The sequence below is a fragment of the Lepisma saccharinum genome, chromosome 8 (assembly GCF_977018435.1).
Source record: "Lepisma saccharinum chromosome 8, izLepSacc3.1, whole genome shotgun sequence".
Classification (NCBI taxonomy): Eukaryota; Metazoa; Arthropoda; class Insecta; order Zygentoma; family Lepismatidae; genus Lepisma; species Lepisma saccharinum.
The window spans coordinates 79,220,974-79,242,605 of NC_139236.1; the positions used below are offsets into that span (position 1 = coordinate 79,220,974).

Genomic DNA, 21,632 nt, shown 5'->3' on the forward strand with positions numbered 1-21,632 from the left:
GTGATATTATTATATTAGAAAGTATGCTTAAGTGAATCTTTGCCAACAAATCTGCAGAAGTAATGAAATGACATAACAAATGCTAGTAAATATATGTGCTTTCAACGTCGCCTTTCCGCCTGAGCGATTTAGGGAAAACCTATGATATGGCACTTCACTTGCACGAATTTACTTCAAGCAACAAGAGAGTTTTCAGACTGAAGCGACAAGCGATATCGGGATTTCGCACAGAAGCATTCGATCTAAAGCAAACCATTTACCAGTCACGCTTGAGCAAATAACAGGCCTTGGCAACACAATGCACGGTATTGATAAAACAACCCAGTCCGAGCGACATGAAAGCGACAAGCGACACCTGCAATTTGTCGTGTCGGTTTAATTCGGAAGGTGTTGTTTATTTTTTAATGTTGGTTTCCAAGAGACACGTATCGCTGCACTCTGAAAGCTTCCTTTCGAACCAATTCAAAAATGCACGTGTCGCTTGGACTGGACTGTTTTCTCAGTACCATACATCGTGTCGCCTTGGTCTGTTGTACTCGTATGCGAGGTGAATTGTTTCCTTTAGAGTAAAGGGGCCGTTGCAATTGGCGTCCGGAAGGGGATGCAAGGGGGTCCGTGACCCCCCCCCCGGAAAATGAAAGTCAACAAAAAATTATGTATTTCACACATATAATTTCATTTTAACTACAATAATATGTGTTAATTATTGCATGAACATCATAAATTCAAATTTAAGCAATGTTTTTTTTTAGGTAAAAAAAGGTAAAGTGTTCCCCTGTGCATAGCACCACGCCATGAAGGCGTATAGGGGGTGTGGGGGGTAACGCCCCACACTTTCTTGATCCGGTCGTGAGTGGGGTGATGTGATCAGCATCACGCCCCTGACCGCCTTTACCCCCCAGGGTTTCCCCCAGGTACCCATGTTATTCGACGCTGGGTAGGCGCCGGGACCGCTTCCACCGTTAGAAAATTTCTCGGATTTGAACCGGCCGGGGATCGAACCCGGGACCTTTAGCATGGTAGTCAGACGCGTTACCGACTGAGCCACCGCGGCCACTATTTTTTTAGGAACAACACTATTTTTGGAGAAAATGCGCCTTGTTTGCCCCCCTGGAAAAATAACTTCCTTGCCCCTCCCTGGAAAAAATCCTGCGGACGTTCATGGCCGTTGCTTGTCGCTTCGGTGTGTAATCTCTGTGCCACTTAAAAGTGAATCCTCAGTGATCAATGACATTTTTCGAACTGAAGCGACACGACAAGCTGCACGTGTCGCTCAGATTCCCAATGGTGTGAATTGTGCCGCCTGAGACTTGATTTCCCATTAGCGTAAATGCTTATTTATAGACTAAATGAGCCTGCATCGCTTGTCACTACGATATGAACTTCTGTCGCGTGCCGCTTCGGTTTGAAACCTCACTAAGATGCATGCTTTTCACCACAACACAATACGCAGATAAGCGATCAACATGATTGTAACAAAATGCAAGTCGTAAAAACCCTTTCCGGGTACCAATCCTTTCTCGTTCTGCTTGTATTAACAGGTTTCGTCTCTCTACGTTCTTCGGAAACCTACGAAGTGATACTTGACTCAATAAATTTGTTCCCGATCGAACTGTGCAACCATATGCTACACAGCTGACACCCTATTTCCTTGTAAAATAATCTCCACTTTGCCCTTTCATATTAACGTCCATAGCATCGTAAGCGTAACCGGATGTTCGAGGGGGACCAGACGAGTGCGCATGCTCCGCAGTAGCTCCGCCTTCAACACCGTCTATACGATACCATAGTATCTGGACCACAGAGAGTGGAAATAAAAGAGGGGAGCAAAGAACATTGATGCCACTAATACAGAGATTTTCGGCGGATCCGGACACACTCTATATACGCACCCCTGTTCCATACCCATCAATATAATAAAACAGTGAGATCAAATTAGGTTTTTCTTACTCAGATTGAACTTTCATCTAGGCCTTTGCCCCCCCCCCCAATCAGAGGGTTTGCGCACGCCTATGAATAAATTTGAATATGCGCTTGAATATTTTGTTATATAGAGGTATCTTGGATGTACATTTTTGTCAGGGACGGGAATAAAAACAAAAAAAAAGGATACCGACGTTTAGGGCGGCGAAGGTTTCCTGTCAAAGTCGGGAAATTTTCAAGCCAGAAACAGAACCGTTTTGAATTTCCTGATACTGTGAAAATCTCAAATTCTACACACCATTTCTCAGTTAAGTCTCCACATCTCTCGAATGAAAACTGCCGTCTCCTCCCCAAGGAATTTCCAACACGCGCGACTTTTCTCACCATCTAAACCAATCTGTGATCTTAGTGTTTATTTAAAAGATCCTTGGGGTACGCACACTGTGGGTACGCGTATCTGGTAACATTGACGGACATAGTTGTTTATTTCCCGGTATATATCGAGTCCAGGTATACTTGTGATTTTTTTAAATATAAGCGGAGCGTAACTTTATTTTAAATGCTTATAGTTTCTGTGTGAATGTATGAAGCTGGAACATGAGTACGATGTATGAAATAACCTTTGTGAGGAAAACTACAATTCGCGTGCTACGTGTGAGTGTTACGGTGATTACAATAACTTTTACGTAGTAGTTTTAGTTTTGCAAGTTATTATGACTGGGTTACAGTGTGATATCAATTGTTTTCCTTGCTGCAATGTATATTGATAATTTTTTTTATTACACAATGGGGCAGATCCTACGCGTCCCATTGTGAAGTTTACGGCTAATCTTTCTTCAGCAAACATTACCCATGACCCCACAATCGTTAAGTTTTCTGCTATTTATTTACACACGTTATTAGTGCTTTATATATTCATTGTCCGGTGTTAATAACATATGCCATGCTGAAGACTGGTCTAGTTTTGGCACTATCACATTGTTCTCGGTGTAATGTGTAGATTCAGTCACGATTATTCTGTTCATAAAATTAACTTGAACTTTGCCAAACTTTTTGCATTGTGCTCCGAGAAAATCTGGCCTAGGTTCCGATATGATACACATGCTTTTTCTATGTCAATTTTTTTATTCTAGCCTATATATATATCCATTGGCACATAATTAAGTACTTACTTTTTTTTGTGCAGAACGATTTTTACATCCTGCTTCTATATATTTTTGAGTAGGTTAGGTAAGTCGGATTTCGTGTTTTTAGCATATAGTCTGTGCTCGAAGTGGGGAGATGCTATCCCTCCAGTTAAAGAGATAGTAACAGTATGAGCAATGTAAAAAATTGCGAAATAAATCATTGATAGGTGTCTCCGGTATAGTAAAGTAGTACCGTATTTTTTTCCGGGTTCGAAAACCCCATGAACCATGCACGTGTAGCCCCACACACCATTGACGGATAGCCCACGAACCATGCACGCGTAACCCCACACACCATTGATGGATAGCCCCATGAACCATACACGGATAGCTCCACAAACCATTCATAAATAGCCCCATGAACCATGCATGCAAGGTTAGGTTAGGCAAACATAGTTAAAACTGTCATGTTCTGGCAAAACAATGGCGAGTTTGGAAACACTGACCGGGGGGTTACGTCATAGAATGCATGGAACATTTGGTTCACGTAGTTGAACATAATGGAGGCAAAAGTGTGCATCGGAGAGACATTAATGTCGAAAAATACATGACTTACCGGCCGAATAAGTTGAACGGAGAAAACACTTCCACGAGCTTTCAAAAGTCTACAGAAACTCAGTTCCGTAAGTAGTTTCTCCTGTAAATTTAAAGATATGTGTTTTCCCTATACCATACTGTTACCAAAGAGAGTTTTCGTAAAGCATCCCTCGGCCAGGATAATTTGCATCAGCATCAAATTTCTACTACATTGTCTCCATGTTGATCCATACAAGTATTCCTCCGGCTAGATATTTCCACTTTGAGCACTGATTATAATTATGCTTATGCCTGCTTGTGGTATTTATTGTTCTTTTACGTAGAAATTTTCAGCAAAAAATGCAGGCTCAACCGGGACTCAAACCTGGGTCTCTGGCATACCATGCCATTACTCTAATCTCTGTGCCGACCTGGCCTCGCCTGATTTTTCGCTATCGCTGTTTTACCTGCATGGAATCATCACTGCCAGAGACCCAGGTTCGAGTTGTGGTCGAGCCTGCATTTTTCACTGAAAATTTCTACATAGTAAATCTCCTGTGTGTGCCTAATTTACAATAAGTTGTTCTTTTGTATGTCACTGCATGTTTGAAAACTTCCCAGTGGTAGAGGTTTACATGTAATTTAAAACAATCCCGGCAGCTAAAGGTTAGTAGAAAAGAGTGATTTATATTTACAAAGAAACCTGCTCACACACACACATTATAGTTATTCAGTTTTAATATTATTTTATCTCTTTCAGTCATAGAACAAGACTACTACTGTGGAATGGTTCAACATGTTCAAAAATACATTCCAAAGTGGATTTCTTTCCATCTTGTACAGTGTTGGAAGCAAACCGCTACAAATTTGGGACAAGAAAGTGCGCAATGGACATATCAAGAGGATCACCGATAATGATATTCAGTCCCTTGTGTTGGAGATTGTTGGAACAAATGTAAGCACAACTTACATAACATGTCCTGCCGATCCGAAGAAGACACTGGGCATAAAGTTGCCCTTCCTAGTCATGATTATTAAGAACCTTAAGAAATATTTTACATTTGAAGTTCAAGTAAGTATCTATACATATTGACTGTTTTGTGTGAATGCTCTTAAATGTTTAAGTACACACTGAATGTATTAATACAATTCATTGGTAGAAATGAACATGAACTTGGGAGAAATCAGATTAAACTTTATTTTATGACTTACCCATATAATTGTCCTTTCAGTAAACCTATACACAAATTTCAATTGAGAAAACATTGACCTTATTTAGCAGTTCTTGTCAATGTTTGAATGTCTGTTAAGCTGTGGTGGGATAGTTATGTAATAGGGGCCGTCAGTGTGTGGAGTTGATCTGACAAACTTTAGTATGACTGTGATAGACAAAGGGATTCTAAATTATTCTGATATTTTCAAATCTCTCTCTCTCTCTCTCTCTGAACAATATTCTAAGGAGCTTATCAAGCAAAATTCTACAATTTTCAATGCATTAGTTGGGTTACAATGTAGTAATCAACACATTGACATATAATGTGTAGTTAAGAGGTTAATCACAATAACTACCATAAATTCAGGTATTTAATCCTACAAGGGTTTGGAAAATCCTCTTGGTATTGAGGAAGCACTTATTTATATATAAATAATATTTAAGGTTCTAATTTTGTTACTCAGACACAACATCAAGTCCTTTCGAGGCATAGACATACAGATGCGAGAGTGGGATCCCAACTTCAGGAAGTGATTCCGGATTTTTATTTTTTGTGATGGTCAGAAATTTTTGAATGGACATGTATCAAACACTTGAAATTTTGTGCCCTGTAAGTGTTGGAAATGTCCTGAAAATGGCAGTTTTCTTTCCGGAAATGTGAAAACAATCATTTCCAAGGGAAAATGATGTGTAAAAATTATATATTCAAAGTCAGGAAATCCTGAAGCTTCAATTCCTCATATCCCTAGTGTAATAATTATTTTTTATGACATTCTGTATAGAACAGTTTCCTCAGAAAGGTTTCTTTCGCAGGTCCTTGACGACAAAAATGTACGGAGGAGATTCCGGGCCAGCAACTATCAGTCTACAACCCGCGTGAAGCCATTTATCTGCACCATGCCAATGAGGCTAGACGATGGCTGGAACCAAATCCAGTTCAACCTATCAGATTTCACTCGCCGTGCCTATGGAACAAATTACATAGAAACATTGCGTGTACAGATACATGCTAATTGCCGTATCAGGCGTGTGTATTTCTCTGATAGACTCTACTCCGAAGATGAACTCCCAGCAGAGTTTAAACTGTTTCTACCAATCCAGAACAAAGCCAAGTCTTAGGTATTGGAAAACAATGCTTTCAGTTTAGCGTGATGTGTTCACCTGAAGTGCTTTTCCCTTAAACTGATCATTTCGAAAAGACATGTCCTCAGAAACTAAAAGACAATGAAGTGATAAACTCATAGTAATCATGTTTGTACAAACAGCACAAGTAACTTTTATTATCCATTAGTATAATGGTGACATATCTATAATTTTTCAATTTGAAACCACACTGCAGTATTTACACTTTCATAGCATTTTTTTTTTAAATTAGTAATAATTATATGTTATGAACTGGAAAACAGGGATCTCATGAATATATGTTTCGAAGTGTCTTGCACAATATGTAACTATGAACTAAGTTTTCTGACTAGCTGATATTTCATCCAGGTAAATGACTATTATGTATCATTAGCACATGATCGGACTACAGTAATAAAAAAAATAAAGCTTTTTGCCCTATTATATTTCATGAAATTTATTTTGATAATACTGCTATCCATTGAAGATGAACCAAAACAACAATTTATAATTTTACTAAAACTAAACTCTGTGGCCGGTTCAAATCCGGGAACTTTTCTAAGGTTGGAAGCGGCCCCGGCGCCCACCCAGCGTCGAATAACATGGGTACCTGGGGGAAACCCTGGGGGGTAAAGGCGGTCAGGGGCGTGATGCTGATCACATCACCCCCACTCACGACCGGATCAAGAAAGTGTGGGGCGTTACCCCCACACCCCCTATACGCCTTCATGGCGTGGTGCTATGCACAGGGGAGAACTTTACTTTTTTTTTTTACTAAACTCTGTGGCGCAACATCCCTTCAAAGGCCAGGGCCTGTCAGAGTGACACATGGTCAGCACATCGGATCCCATCACCACTGTTTTCTGGACTTTCGTCATCAGAGCCCTCTTCTTGAAGTAGCTTTCCAGTTGTCCTCATGATGCTGGGTCATCTCCAAAATTTTGGGGGCACCCACCGGGAATCGAACCTGGGACCACTCACACCAAAAACGAGTGTGCCAACCACTTGGCTATGCGGGAACCCCATAATTTTACTAAAACAATAAATATTGTTGGGGCATTCCACGAAAAGTGGTCCTACTCCATGTAAATAACAAAATGAATTGATATGAAAATTGTAGTGCTGCCTCCTAGAGGAAGAAGAAACAAGCTACTGTTGCTAGACATGAGTCTGTGCAAACAGAACCTGGAATGGTGAACGTAGTTTTGTTGTAATGTAAAGTATTACGTTGTTTGTGAGTTTGTGTAATAAATGCAGTTAATCTTGTTAACATATGCGTTTCCATCGCACAACATTATGGCGCAGTCGGTATAAAAGAACTTTACTCTTCATGGATTGCAGGATTTGCAAGAACCTTACATTTCCGTAAGTTTATTCTATTCGAACTGACTGTCCTCATTCGTACAACAAACTGTTGGAACAATCATAAACGTGTCGGTTTGACGCAATTTGTCATAACACGGTAAGAATTACCGTCTACATTGTTTAAGTCTTACAAAAATAGTGTGATGTAAATATATATATATCAAGATTCCTTCTAACGTGGAACCAAGTTATAATCATGAAACGTACAAAGGCTTTGTCACGTTCATAGATACATTGTGATCCGATGCAGATCAAGTATAATTATACGTGAAAACTCACTTTTCATAGTTGTTAGGTTAAACGTTTGGATTTACAGTCATAAATATGTACACAAACTTGACATTTAACGCTTTCGACGAAGATTCAGAGGACATTGAAGATTATCTCTTACGTTTCGAACAGTTGTGTATCATTCAAAAGTTCAGTGATGATCAGAGAGTTCCTATACTCATCGCCTTTATAGGTGCAAAGGCATTTAAAGTCTTGAAAAATGTAGTCACACCAGACCTTGTACAGAATCTGTCGTATTCTCGTCTAAAGGATAGTCTTTTGTCACACTACAAACCTGTAACTAATAAGTTTGTTGAACGATATAAGTTTCGACGTTGTGTACAAGAGGAAGGTGAAACCGTTTCTGATTATGTCATAAGGCTGAAGGTACAAGCCACAAAATGTAACTACGGCAATTATCTGGACGAAGCTTTAGTTGAACAGATAGTATTGGGCATACGATCTGAAGTTACTAGAAGAAAGTTGCTTTCAGTACAGTCACTAACCTTTCAGCGATGTCAGGAACTGACATTACAAAATGAAATGTTAGAGAAAGAAACCCGATTGTTAATACGATCAGAAAGTGTAAAGCAAGAGTCAGCAGTTTCACGCACCTCAACCCAATTTCCAAAAAGAACAGTGTCAGGGGACAAACATACAAAACAACATACTTATAGTTCACCTAATCCAACGATTCACGGAATGAAATATACTCCTTACAGCTGTCCTAACTGTACATACAAACATGATTCTAAAGACAACTGTCCAGCCAGGGATTCTGTTTGTTCATTCTGTAGGAAACGTGGTCACTGGCAAAAGCGGTGTAGGAAGAGACGGAAGTTTAAACGGAAACCTAATAGCAATAACGTAGGGCAAACTACTGAATACACAAATTTACAGATGTCAACATCTCAAAGTTCACTTGATGAGCAAACAACATGGTTACCTAGTGTCGTTTCATACAGTGATGACTCACACATCACCGGGTCACCTACGTCCAATTACCCTTTATCAAAGAATCCAATGCTAAAGGATTTACTTATTAACGGCAAGTTTATTCAATGTGAGCTCGATACAGGGTCTGCCGTAACTCTGTTCCAAGCGGTTTCATTCAGGAACTGGTTTCCAATGACTGATATTAACCATTCCTCTATAAAAATATATGGCGTTGGGAAACATGCTCTTTCAGTGCAAGGACAGGCTGAACTGGAACTAACACACTCAGGATCGACTTACTCACTTCCTGTTATTTTGTGCAAGGAACATCTAAATTATCCACTCATAGGTCGTACCTGGTTAGATATCGTTACTCCGGATTGGAGAACGCTACTGTTACGCTCAGAGCCGGCAAGTTCTATGGTAGGGATATCTGCAGAGATTGAGCAACTTCAACACTCGCAGTCGAATTCAGATCCAGTCATTTCTTCTAACACTGGTGTAGTCGTAATGAAGCCGATGTCCAACACCATACACGTACCGTTAAGTGAAGATGCTACACCTACATCGGATAGCGGAAGGTCTTTTAACAAGGAAGGATTAGTTGAAGAGAAAACTTGTCAATCCTCAAGTCCGAAAGTCAAGAAAGGTTCAGGTAATAGGCGGCCGGAAGCTAGATCCGTAGGACAAAGACTCCACGTCGACCATTTCTTCTTGGCTGGGAGGAAGTTCCTGTTGCTTGTGGATGCTTACAGTCACTGGATAGATGTCTGGCCAGTATCTTCCTTAGATACACCGGAGACCATACGCTGGATTCTTCAGTCATGCTCGACTCTCGGAATTCCACAAACAATAGTTTCGGATAATGGTCCGGCATTTATCAGCCTAAAGTTCCGTTCCTTTTGCCAGCAGTTCGGAATCGAACACATCACAATACCGCCGTACCACAGTCCTAGCAACGGGCTTGCAGAGAGGTACGTACGCACGGTGAAGACTGGCATGTTGAAGGTGTTGCATGAACATCCACATCTGACTTCTGTACAGTTCGATGCAAAGTTAGCGGAGTACCTGCTGTTTTTGAGGAATTCCCGGTTGGGAGAGGAACGTAGTCTTCCTGCAGCCTCAGTCCTCACCTTCATTCCAAGAACATGGTGGAACTGTATACGTGGTGATGATAATAGAGATGACGAGAGGACAGAAGCTCCTCCTTTCTTGAAACCTAGAAGCAACCACAGCAAACCATACAGGACAATTTCACCTACCGAGACCATATGGATTCAATCACCGAAGCACTTGTCACCTAACTTCAAGGAGGCAGATATTGTAGAAAGGTTGGGTGGAACTCACCTATACAAAGTGCACTTTGCCGATGGAACTCAAAGAGTGGTACATTCACGTTGGATTCGTCACAGGACACACAGACAACAAAACCATCCAGAAACCTGGGATGATGATAGTCCACCCGGACCAGAAGGCGCGGCGGAGAATCGAAATTCAGATTCCAAAATTACCCCACCTCAACCAGACGTTGATGTCCATCAACCCCAAGATGCTGACGCTGCTCCACGACCAACATCCACTCCTCATGTGCCTAAAAGATCGACCAGGATTAAGGTACCCCCTGACAGATACGGGTACCCTTGTTAATTTTTTTTTTTTGTAACTCTGGGAGGAATGTAGTGCTGCCTCCTAGAGGAAGAAGAAACAAGCTACTGTTGCTAGACATGAGTCTGTGCAAACAGAACCTGGAATGGTGAACGTAGTTTTGTTGTAATGTAAAGTATTACGTTGTTTGTGAGTTTGTGTAATAAATGCAGTTAATCTTGTTAACATATGCGTTTCCATCGCACAACAAAAATTATTGTTTTTAATTGCATAAATGTTTAGATGTTTGTGAATGCATGTAATTTGCCAATAAAAGTTACTAGCATCTGCAGCTTATATGCTTCACAGACAAATGAAGTCAAAATTTGCTACATTTTTAAAGTCTCATATACAATGCACTTTTGTTAATGCTTTTTATGCATTCAGCCTATGCCATCATACTGTTTTTTTTTTTTTTCAGACGCCACAAAGTACTTCATAATTGTCTGAATGAAATCTGTTCATAATGAATATTTAAATCCAATCTCGTGTCTAGAACCTTAAATTTTGTGTAAAATATCACACACACACACACACACACACACACACCATGTTGTTTTTTACTCATTCTTACATATAGAATTAAAAATTTTCAAAAAGGTGCAGAAGTTAGAGCCCTTTATCTTCAATTTGTAACCAAGGAGAGAAAAAAAACAAAAAAAAAACTTTTCCAAACTGAACTTGTTAACAATAGTAGCAATGGATATATTGTTTTGTGATTCAATTTATGTCATACCTTCATATGTATACTAAAGAACAAAGAAGACTGAACTTAAATATTCTATGTAGTTTTAACCCTTATCCGGGCAACCTATTTTTGTAACGTGTCCGGGCAAGCAGTGTCTGTCGGACACTGCCTTGTTTTAAATGGATCTTGCCCTTCTAACGTGAGATTTTTATGTTTCATCGCTGTGGAAACAAGCGAGTAACATATTTAACCTAATCATCATTGTTATGCCCAAAAGTCTTGTATTCATCATCGTAATTACATGTTGTAATTTTTGCAGAATAGTATATGAAACTTGTTAAACCGGAAGTTAATGTGAGGAAATTGTTTTATTTGCTCATATTTTTTCTATTTTAGCGTTTATAATATTTTTATGTGATGTCTTATTAAATTCTTTATTTTTTATTAAACATTTGTTAATACATATTCAAGTAGACTTCCTTACATATCAATTGTACACTGTGTCTGACAGACATTGCTTGCCCGTTTATGTAAGTGAAATGGATAATATTTTTTACACCTAACCTTCTTTATCAAACAAAGTCAAGCACCTAACCTTCTTTATGAAACAAAGTCAAATATTGTGAAATGAGAAAGAAGAGGGTAACAAAGTAAAAAAATATCATGTTTGCAGGAAGTATCATTTGGAGTCACAAAAAATATAAGCAACAGTGTCCGATAGACACTGGTTGCCCGGTTCAGGGTTAAAGAAATAGCACATAAATTGCTGCCGTGCACTGCTGGTCAATATATCTAGCATCCGTTCTGAGTGAAACCATCTGGACACTAAAAGTTGAGACTCACTCCATGTGATGCAATGAATGCAACACACCTTTCAAATGCCCTATCATTGTCGATGTAGTGTTACATGAAAAGAGACACAATTACTCCATGGGATTTCCTTTTTATTGAATTCAGTATTTAGTATACTGAAGATGCACTCTTCCGTGTTATCTTTTGACTCCAATAAAGGCAACAGTACTCTAGACAGGGTGGCCTCTCTAGGACCATGATAAAATTCAAATATAATTCCCAATTTTCAAGGCAAACTTTCCAAAAATTCAAGGATACAACCAGATGTTTTCTCTATATAAACATAACGTATTGCCATCTTTCACCACACCCACACAAAATATATTAACAATATAAAGGGTCTGTGTGATGCCAACATATCCAAAAATTCAATTAAACGATACATATATTTGAAATATTTAAGTTACATTTGGCATTTCACATATACTCAGACTCGAAATATATCTACAAGTCACAAATGTTATCGGATATAGGCTACTAATCTTCAAAAAAATTGCAGTTTTCTTTTCCTCCTCGATAAAAATTGAAAAAAAAAATTAAATCAGGGCATTTATAAATATGTACGGGGAGGTTATTTCAGTCGTTTACCGCGAGAGCGTCGGCCGCCAGCTGAGTCATGCAGCAGGTCCCAGCAAATTGTGTTACAGGAAATCCGTAACTGAAACTGCTTGTTTTGTAATGTTTTCACTTTTCACAATTACAATTGAAATAAGCACGTACCTTGTCGCAAGGATGCTGGAAAAGTTGTCCTCCCAAATACAAATATTTCTGACATCTAATCTTGTTGGGAAACCTGATGGTAAGAGACCAGTAGGAAGGCCAAGACGAAGATGGAGGGACAACGTCGAGATGGACCTAAGGGAAATCGGTAGGGATGGAAAAGAGTATATAGATCTTGCTCAAGATAGGGACAGATGGAAGGCCTGTGTTGCTGCAGCCATGAACCTTCGGGTTTAAGAAGGCTAGAGAGTTAGTTAGTTAGTTAGTTAATCTTAGATTAGACATCGCTACTTTATCCTCAGTTGACGGAAAGGGAAGACAGCATCCCAGCGCATAAAGCTAACCGAAAGCGTATAATGATATTTAAAAGTAATAATAATGATGATCACTAACCTCCTGTGTTATAAGAGATGTTGAAAATGACCTCCATCAACAGCAATACAACACATTTCTTAGGTTCAAGAGATCCTGTCTCTCGTAATTGTCTGACCACTTTTCTGCAAGAATTAGTTCTCACGTAATTATCGTACATAATTCTTTGTTCAAGACTATATATTTGTTTAGCGACTTAACTAATGACTGAATAACAATTAACACACAATAAAGCACTAGCACTGAATAGCACACAAACTCAATAACACAGTATAAACAACACGCGTACTGATAAACTCAAACAGCAGTGAACATGAGCGTACACTCACTACGTCTGGTAGCTGACAGTGTTGCTAACCATTTTTCGGCAATGTCCCTACAGACGTAGTCAAAATGTCCCTACGCCAAGTAAAGCGACTAAAAAAAAACCACCACCTCATGAGCATGCAAAATGGAAGATAAAATATACATATTTACTTACCAAATCTTTCTGCTCAGTGCTTCCACAATTAATGAAGGAGCAAATTTACAATACAGGACCCCTCCCCGATTTTTGTAATATTTTGCATACTCACTAATTGAGGCCTCCTAATCACGAATTTGAAGTTAAAATTTGGGGGTCACGTGGAGAAATTTCAAAATAAGCGAAATTGAGTGGTCCGCGATCGGCACGATTGCTCATTATTTACCGGAAGATTTTGTGTTTCCAATACTTCTTACCTTACCGTGAATGGTTCGTGGGGCTGGCTACCCGTGCATGGTTTATCAACCCCAAATTTTAACTATGTGTAACTATGTTTGCCTTGCCTAACCTAACTTAACCTAACCTTACCGAGAATGGTCAGTGGGGCTATCTGTGAATTCATGATATCTGTGAATGGTTTTGCGCTATTTGTGATTACAAACCGATAAAAAAAATATCTTATTTTCGTAGCACTTTAACGGCAAACGTTCATCATCGAAGATGCCATTTTCTTATCCTGAGGCCTCCCCGATGGTGCAGTGGTAGTGTCGTCGCCTTGTAAGGGGTCCCGGGTTGGATACCCGGTGGAGGCACAAGTGGTTCGGATCCCACTTTAAACTGTAGGTCCAGTCCCGATTAGCCTTACTGTGCATATAGTGGACTTAAAACAATATATCAATCAATCAATCGCATCCTGCAATTTTACGATCGATGCACTGTTGCCAAACTTACCTGTAATCAAATCAGTCCACATTCCATATGTTGTTCTACATCGTGATTGTCACTGTCACATGTAAGCACCCTCTTTGGGCAAAATACCAAAATCCATAAAAAAAAAAAGAAAGGTAAAGTGCTCCCCTGTGCTTAGCACCATGCCATGAAAAATACCGAAATCCATAAGTTTATTAATTAGCCCACGGCCATCCTCCTGCACACTCCACCTAACAATCTATACAACATTAACAACTTTTTTTTACTGTTCTCTTCCCCCTTTCTTACACGATCCATGCTCTCCAAGTATGAAATCAACAGTGTGGTAACGCTGTAGACAGCGTAACTAATTGCGAACGTCAATTGTTCATATCAACAAATATCGCTACCATACTTGTATATGGAGAATCATTGCAAGAATTGAAAAGCTTATTTTACAACTTCTGCACGTTAATGAACAATTTTTTCACCTCATCCCAACATGTTAACTTGAGATAAATCACCACGACAAATTATTTCGTGAGTATAAGATGTAGCATAGAAATTACAGAAGGGTCCGGTATTGTAAATTCTTGCCTTAATGAATAATGTTGAGTCATTTACTGTTGATTATGTTATTTGAAGTCATACATGCTTCTGCTGTAAAAAGATGTTGGTTGGTGATGCTGTATTTCTTGCAGTTTTTAACAATTCTGGTCCCATTTTATTTCTCTTTTTTGTTTTTGTATCACTTAACATTGAAAATATTCTTTCCGTTTCCACGTTAGAATGAGGCAATGTTAGCACTATTTTCGCGAGAGTGGAAATGTTTTCAAAAAAGAACTTGCCTTGAAAGTTCTTGGTAACCGATAGCATGTTCCAAAATTCTCATGGAGATTTGTTAAGTTAGTTCTTTTTTCTCCTCCTCCCTAAAGTATCCAGATAAACTAATCCATTTATTCCAAACCGAGTACGAAGAAAGTGCAACTGACTGGCAAGTAAGCTTTGCACATTTGCACAATAAAATGTTATTTTCCAAGATTGAAAAAAGGTCCCTACGTTTTCCCTCATTTGACAAAATCTGTCCCTACGCGGGCGAAATATAGTGAAAAGTCCCTATGGGTAGGGACTAGGGACATGTCCCTATGGTTGGCATCACTGCTGACAGGTGTCGCATTCGTGCAGTAAGAATCACCCTCTTGTGGCTGACAACTCCCCCAATAAGCTGCTGGCGCTCTCGCGACAACTGAGGATAAAATAGCGATGTCTAATCTAAGATTAGATGTCAGAAATATTTGTATTTGGGAGGACACCTTTTCCAGCATCCTTGCGACAAGGTAGGTGTTTGTTTCCATTGTAATTGTAACTGTGAAAAGTGGAAACATTACAAAACAAGCGGTTTCTGTTACGGACTTCCTGTAATGCAATTTGCTGTTAACTGTTGCATGATGGGGCTGCTGAGCGGCATATGCTCTCGTGGTAAACGACTGAAATAACTTCCCTGTGTATAAATTCAATGAGATGTGGATTAATAAAAGTTGCAATTTTTCTTGTCGACTGAGAAAAAATTACGAACAATTCCCAGAGCCAATAATTCATGAAGAATTCCCAGTGTATGTATGAAATGAGGAGCGTGACACGTGAATGACAGAACATTTTAAAATACATCTGCTGATGTTCCTCACAACTTACTCATTTAATTTCAGTGGTTTTCTTCTTGAGAATATTAATGGTGTGTTTTATCACACAACAATTTTCAATTTTAGCACTTGTTGTAAATATTGAAGCTTAGCAGCAACTAAAAAATCTCAATTTCAAGTAGTCTCGAGTAACAATCACGTTCTTTGAACAAGTAATAGTTTCAATACATATTTTCTTATTGGCACGCAAACAATAACAATAAAGTTTCAGGCTGCAATTGATGTAACAAGAATAAAATACATTATGTAGCACCCATTTGGTATGAAAAAATATTTTGGAGACACGGGGATTCGAATGTAGGATTTCAGCTTAGAAAGCTGGCCTTTAACCGACATGGCCACAAGCCACAGTGAAGAGTCCAAGCTATGCGAGTAATTTATCCATAAGATTGCATCTTTTCCTGACCAGCTTAAAACTTTTGATGTCACTTCTCGCTAATTGCATTAATTTGAAAGCAATATGCTTCATCAGATAGGTTCATACACTGTACACATTGCTGACAAAATACAAGTGAAGCTTGTGCATGAAAATTAATGACTACGTTGGCAAATTGTGCTTTTGTGGAAGGTTAGTGTTTCCAAACCTAAATGATTAGTTCTCTAGTTTGTCAATATAGCCGATTCTGCTATGTGATGAGGAATCTCATTAACCAACGGCACACAAATTATATTACTTTAAACTATTTATCTCAAAATGAAGAGTCATTATTCCGGAATCTACGGAGACATTCATTCATTCGGTAAGAATTTTACGAGTCACAATTCTATTATTGTGCTCCATTACGAAAGCAACGTGCACGTCTAAAAAAAGTTAAACCAGACAATTTTTATTTTACAAAAATTCAATTTACTGTTCAAGTTAAATGAGAGTACAACCATTGACTTATTTTTAATAGCCTGGATGACTAATGTGTGGGGGGTACCTCCTCTCATGTGCCCCCCCCCCCCTGGCTGTGGCAAACTCTTCTTCCTTTAGGATTTCTATTATTTTTCTCATCGCTTATTCAGTGCCAACTTTGCGATTCTGTTTGCCAAAGTGTATGGGGAAGGAGTTTATTTATTCTTCAAGCCTTCTCCTGGACTAGGATAACACTATTTCCGAATATTTTTTTTTTTTGCATCATTTTCAGGAATTGCAAGAGCACTATTTCTGTCTCACTTATTCTTATTGCGTTTTTTTTTCCTTTTCGTTATTTAGTGTTGCTTTTCTTCCATTTTCGGCTACTCGCGATGATGTAGAGACACTCAAAAAGAACACCGAAATAAAACATGAAAATCTAATAAATAAAATAATTAATATAAATAATACTCTTGTACTGCTGGGGTTTATTTATTAATTCATTTTGGGGATATATTAATATATATGGTCAGGCCAAATTCGAACCCGAGGCCCTCGCATTCTAACGAATTGTGATAACTACTTCGTCACGAATGTCAAAAACAAGTTTCTTTTTAAAATAAATTTCAGGAATATTTCACATTTACATTACTTTGATTGCAGACGTGGAAATTCCAGTTAATTAATATTTACGCTGCAATCTTTCAGTTAGTTCTTTTCTTTGAGTCTGAGAGAGACAAAATTACTTGCATATGGTTAAATTGATTGATAGTAAGGAACACTGCTGCTTTCCGAACACTTACTTTGGCTGTACTTCCGGCCACAAGGCTGGACTTCAACTCAAACAAGTGTGCCACTTTTTGTGAACAGGGGAGATTCCTCCATGTAGGAAGTGAGGAACTTCCTACAGTTAATTTATACTTATTTCCAGTTCTCTAGTTTTTAGAAGTTTCATAATAATGCACGTTATAAAATTATTAATGCAATACATACAATGAACTAGGTTAGCTACTGTCGAAAGTTGATTGCTGACGTTCGCTCCAGATGCAGCCCAAAGACTATGGACATAGGCTTTGCTGCCCGCCTGAGGAACCTAGCTGGGAGCACTACAAACGAGGGTGAGGAGTGGAAGGGGCAGGGAGGAGGTTGCATTTTTTAAAGACCCAGCGAGGAAGCACCAAGTGTTTCTTCTACCAGAGATGCTAACCCCAGCAAAATGGTACTAAATCTAGCACACTTTGATTGTCATTGGCACCTGGCACCCTACTTCTGGCATAATGGTAAAATCTAGCATAATCAACAGAGTATCTGGGAGAGGGAAATCTAATTCAAAGGAATGTGTGTTAAGGAAATAAAAATAAAATTGTGTCCAAACCTTATTTCTACTTCACCAGCGGACATGTTTTAAATAAAAGGGAGTATGCTTACACAACAAGCTTTTTACAACCATGTCACGATCCATCTTCTCTTTATCATGCCCGATTTTGTTCGTGAAGAAATTGGTAGAATGTTGGGGGTAAACAAACAGTTTCCAGTTCTAGGCTGAACCCATTTCGTTTCTTGAGCCATTGTACACAATTGTGGGAAAATTAACAATACAGATGGTTGTTCGCTTTATATCCGACCATTTTTGACGGGTACTCACCTTAAGGGATACCGTGCCGCCACCACCGATCATGTTCTATTGGACCCCCAGCATTGTGGACTATCGCCCGGCATCGCAGTTTCCATTGCAGCAAGCACAGGCGCAGGACAGGCATGGGAATTCTGTCCCACTCCTTCCTGCAAGCTTTCCATAGACCATCCAGGGTGCACGGGCAGCGATGTTGAAGACGTCGTTTCAACATTCCAAATGCTGAAAAATCCATTGCACTGGCGTCTGGGCTTTTCACAGGAATGTCTTCAAACGGAATGACACAAATTCCTAATTCCTCTCCATTTCCTGAGAAAAACGTAGTGATGATCTGGCAGTATGACTCGAAGCCTTATCCATATGGATCATCACCCGGTTCACGTCCATTCCATACAATTGTGGGATGTCTCTCCGATGTGTCTTGGAAGTATCTGGCATTCTCCTTCACTTTTTTATCCACCTTGCGTATCATCAATTTACCCTCATATCCGAATCCCGTCACAACCATAAAGCCACGAGGGAAACTTTCCCTGCACTGACGAACAAAGTTGCTGCACCCCTTGTCGTCAATGTCACGGTATGTGATTGCCCGAATGTGACCACCAGCAGTGAGATGGACATGATTTATCCATTGTGACAACTTTCTTCCATTTGAAACCCGCCAGGTACTTTTCATACAGTTTCTTGCAGTTCGTCTTACGTTCGGCAATGTGATGTGGTAGAAGGTGGTGTACACGGACCTTCCCCACACACTTCAACCTGAGGCACTTGTGAATTGTTTGTTCACAGTTGACGGTGCGAGGTGAAATCTGTGGGCCATATCATGTTGAGACGGGAGATTTTCTTGGCACGCCAATCGACTGATCCCATTTCGGACTACGGGCAACACTTTGCTTGCAGCCCTTCTCCTGGTTACGGGCCACAATAGCTTTCGCAGTAGTCACCCCGAGTGTTTCACAATGCGTACGTATGAAAACTTAGCATGGAAAAGGGCCATTATGTAACCCTCCCAATACCGGTTGATTTTCGGTGCCATTTGATAACATTCACTACCAACACTGCTCCCACCAGCAGACCCATAGTTCCAGCATGATACACCAGGTGGCAGCACCGAATCGAAAATGGTCGGATATAAAGCGAACAAACAACCTCTGTATTACATAACTGTAGTGAATAATAAGTAACACAATTGAATTTTAAACTACAGTTATCCAAAATAATAATTAATAATAAATCCTAGCACAATTTAGAAGCATTTATAATATAATTTCAGAGTTGAAGGAGCACTTTTTATTATCCTCAAGTCACAAGACAAAATCTTAATTCTTGCAAAATCTAAAATATTGTCACACTATTTTCGTAGTTTTTATAGGTTCACATTAAAATATTTCATAGTTCAAGAGTGGCAAGGACCTCTTGTCCTACCTTGTGCATGGGTCTGCAGCTAACATTCTAAATGCAATGAATAGTACAAGCGATTACATGAGACATTAATTGAACACGTTTTTCAAAGCTTCCTCGGTTTACCATACTTTCTTCCTACACCCCAAAAAAGCCACGAGTCACCACAACATTGTACAGGGTGACTCAATAAAAATGGGCCCCGCGTGCACTTTTTGTGATATCTCCTATATCCATTCATTAATCACCCTTATTTTGGAGGACATGGCAGAAGCAACATCTGTAAACACAACGAGACCTCAATGGAAGCTCGAGCAAAGAATATACTGCGTGAAAGATTACTACAAGACAGGCTCGTTCAAGAAAATCCAGGAGACTTTCATGCATCAGTTCGAATGTGAGAAGGCCCCCTCCAAAAGCAGAATACAGAACTGGGTGGACCTCTTTGAGAAGTATGGTACGGTGAGAACCTTAATGCAGCAAGTGAAAACCGTCCAAGGCACTCAGGACGTCCCAGGAAGCGAACAGTCGAGCTTGTCGAGAATGTGGAGTGTGTCAGTTCAGCAAAGTCCGAGACACACTGTGTGCAAGCGAAGTCAGACCCTCTATCCGTCACTTATGAGAAAGTTCTGGTTCCAGCAAGATGGAGCAAGCTCACACCTCAAACCTGTCCCGAGATTGGCTGAAAGAGAACTTTGGAGGCCATGTGATCAGTCTCAATACTTTGAGTGGGCACCTCATAGCCCAGACCTTAGCCACCCAGATTTCTTCCTTTGGGGCTATCTCAAGGTCCGAGTGTATGCAGGGAGACCCAAGACCATCTCTGAACTCAAGGAAACCATCAGGGAGGAGATAAGAGCCATTCCTCAGACTGTTTGCAAGGATGTCTTGGACAACTTTGTGCTGCGCCTCAAGAAATACAGAGCTAAATGGAGGTCATCTTGAACACATGCTCTAGAATGAAGAAGAAAAGACCAAAGACTTTCATGTTTTAATTTGATGTTCTAAACATATTAAACTAGTTATCACCGAAGTTGCATTTAATTCAGACAAAAAATTAAGACATGAAGCTTATCGAAAGTTGGGGCCCGTTATTTTTGTGTCATACTGTACACGCACTTCAAGAAAATAATGTTCACCTAAAGCTGCAACTTAATATTTGCATCAATTGCCTTTTTTTCCCTTCACAAACTAGTCCCGCATGCATTCGCAAACTTAATAACACTGGAATAAATACACTTTCAAACAATGCAACCATAGTAAAAAAAAGAACATACAAAAGCATGTTAAAAAATGTCTTAAATCATGTGCTGGCGACATTCTTGTTAAAAAAAAAGCACAATGAGAGATTTTAAAAACTATTTGTTTTATGTGGTTTTAAACAATACAAAAGTATGCTTTTCCCTGCAACATCACCACGTTATGTACAGTATGCACCATGTGTTAAGTAAGGCTATCTGCCTGACAACCACAATGGCAATGAAATGCTACTTTTTATGCATACAGCAAGGTCTCACATGAAATGCATAGTGCTACACTGAAATCCAAAAAAATACAAAGAGGCCTCAAAGAATTCAATAAATTAGCATTTCAGCAGCATGGTGTTAACTATCTGGCCATTTAGCATCAACCACATATGCTGTACGTAAAGTGAGTTGGGTACAAAGTTGCCACTTCTTGACACAAAAATTTTGGAAGTCTAACTTTGAAAGTGATAATTTCAATGCATTTAAGGAAAACTTCTGTTTTGTTCCACAACATTACAGTGGAATCTCAATTTTATGTTTTTCAGGGATCAACCTGAAACCATGTGAAATATAGGAAAATGTAAAAATGCGTAATAATTTACCATGTTGGGACACAAAAACCGAATGTATAATACAGAAAAATGAAAAATTGGGGTTCCACAGTAATTGCATTATGCAATTTCTGTAATGATTTTACCCATGGTCGTAATTTCATAATCTTTGCAGGAAAATTGCAATAATTATGGACAATGCGTAATGGTTAGAGGACAAAAAATTGAGGAGGCAGGTGCAAGATTGAAGATATTGGACGTAACATAAGGTTATTTCAGTGTCGATAAAAGAAATCACATG

The 21,632-nt window shown here is 39.3% G+C and overlaps 1 protein-coding gene across 4 annotated transcripts; it reads left to right on the forward strand.

Annotated features, from left to right (window-relative positions):
- The first annotated feature begins 2,362 nt into the window (after positions 1-2,362).
- Positions 2,363-6,421, forward strand: LOC145991569 (cilia- and flagella-associated protein 20). 4 transcript variants are annotated; one of them, XM_083127613.1, is made up of 3 exons: positions 2,363-2,433; positions 4,387-4,698; positions 5,653-6,421. In XM_083127613.1, exons 2-3 carry the CDS (start codon positions 4,423-4,425, stop codon positions 5,956-5,958), a joined length of 582 nt encoding a protein of 193 aa, XP_082983739.1. In that variant the 5' UTR covers positions 2,363-2,433; positions 4,387-4,422; the 3' UTR covers positions 5,959-6,421. The 4 variants fall into 4 exon arrangements, with proteins under 4 accessions (XP_082983739.1, XP_082983740.1, XP_082983738.1 ...); XM_083127614.1 differs by having other exon boundaries at positions 2,395-2,416; XM_083127612.1 differs by having other exon boundaries at positions 2,397-2,589.
- Positions 6,422-21,632: the final 15,211 nt, after the last annotated feature.

Coding starts and splice junctions, on each gene's coding strand:
- LOC145991569 (XM_083127613.1), top strand. CDS start 4,423: ATGTTCAAAAATACATTCCAAAGTGGATTTCTTTCCATCTTGTACAGT. Junction 4,699..5,652: donor ATTTTACATTTGAAGTTCAA/GTAAGTATCTAT, acceptor TTTCTTTCGCAG/GTCCTTGACGACAAAAATGT.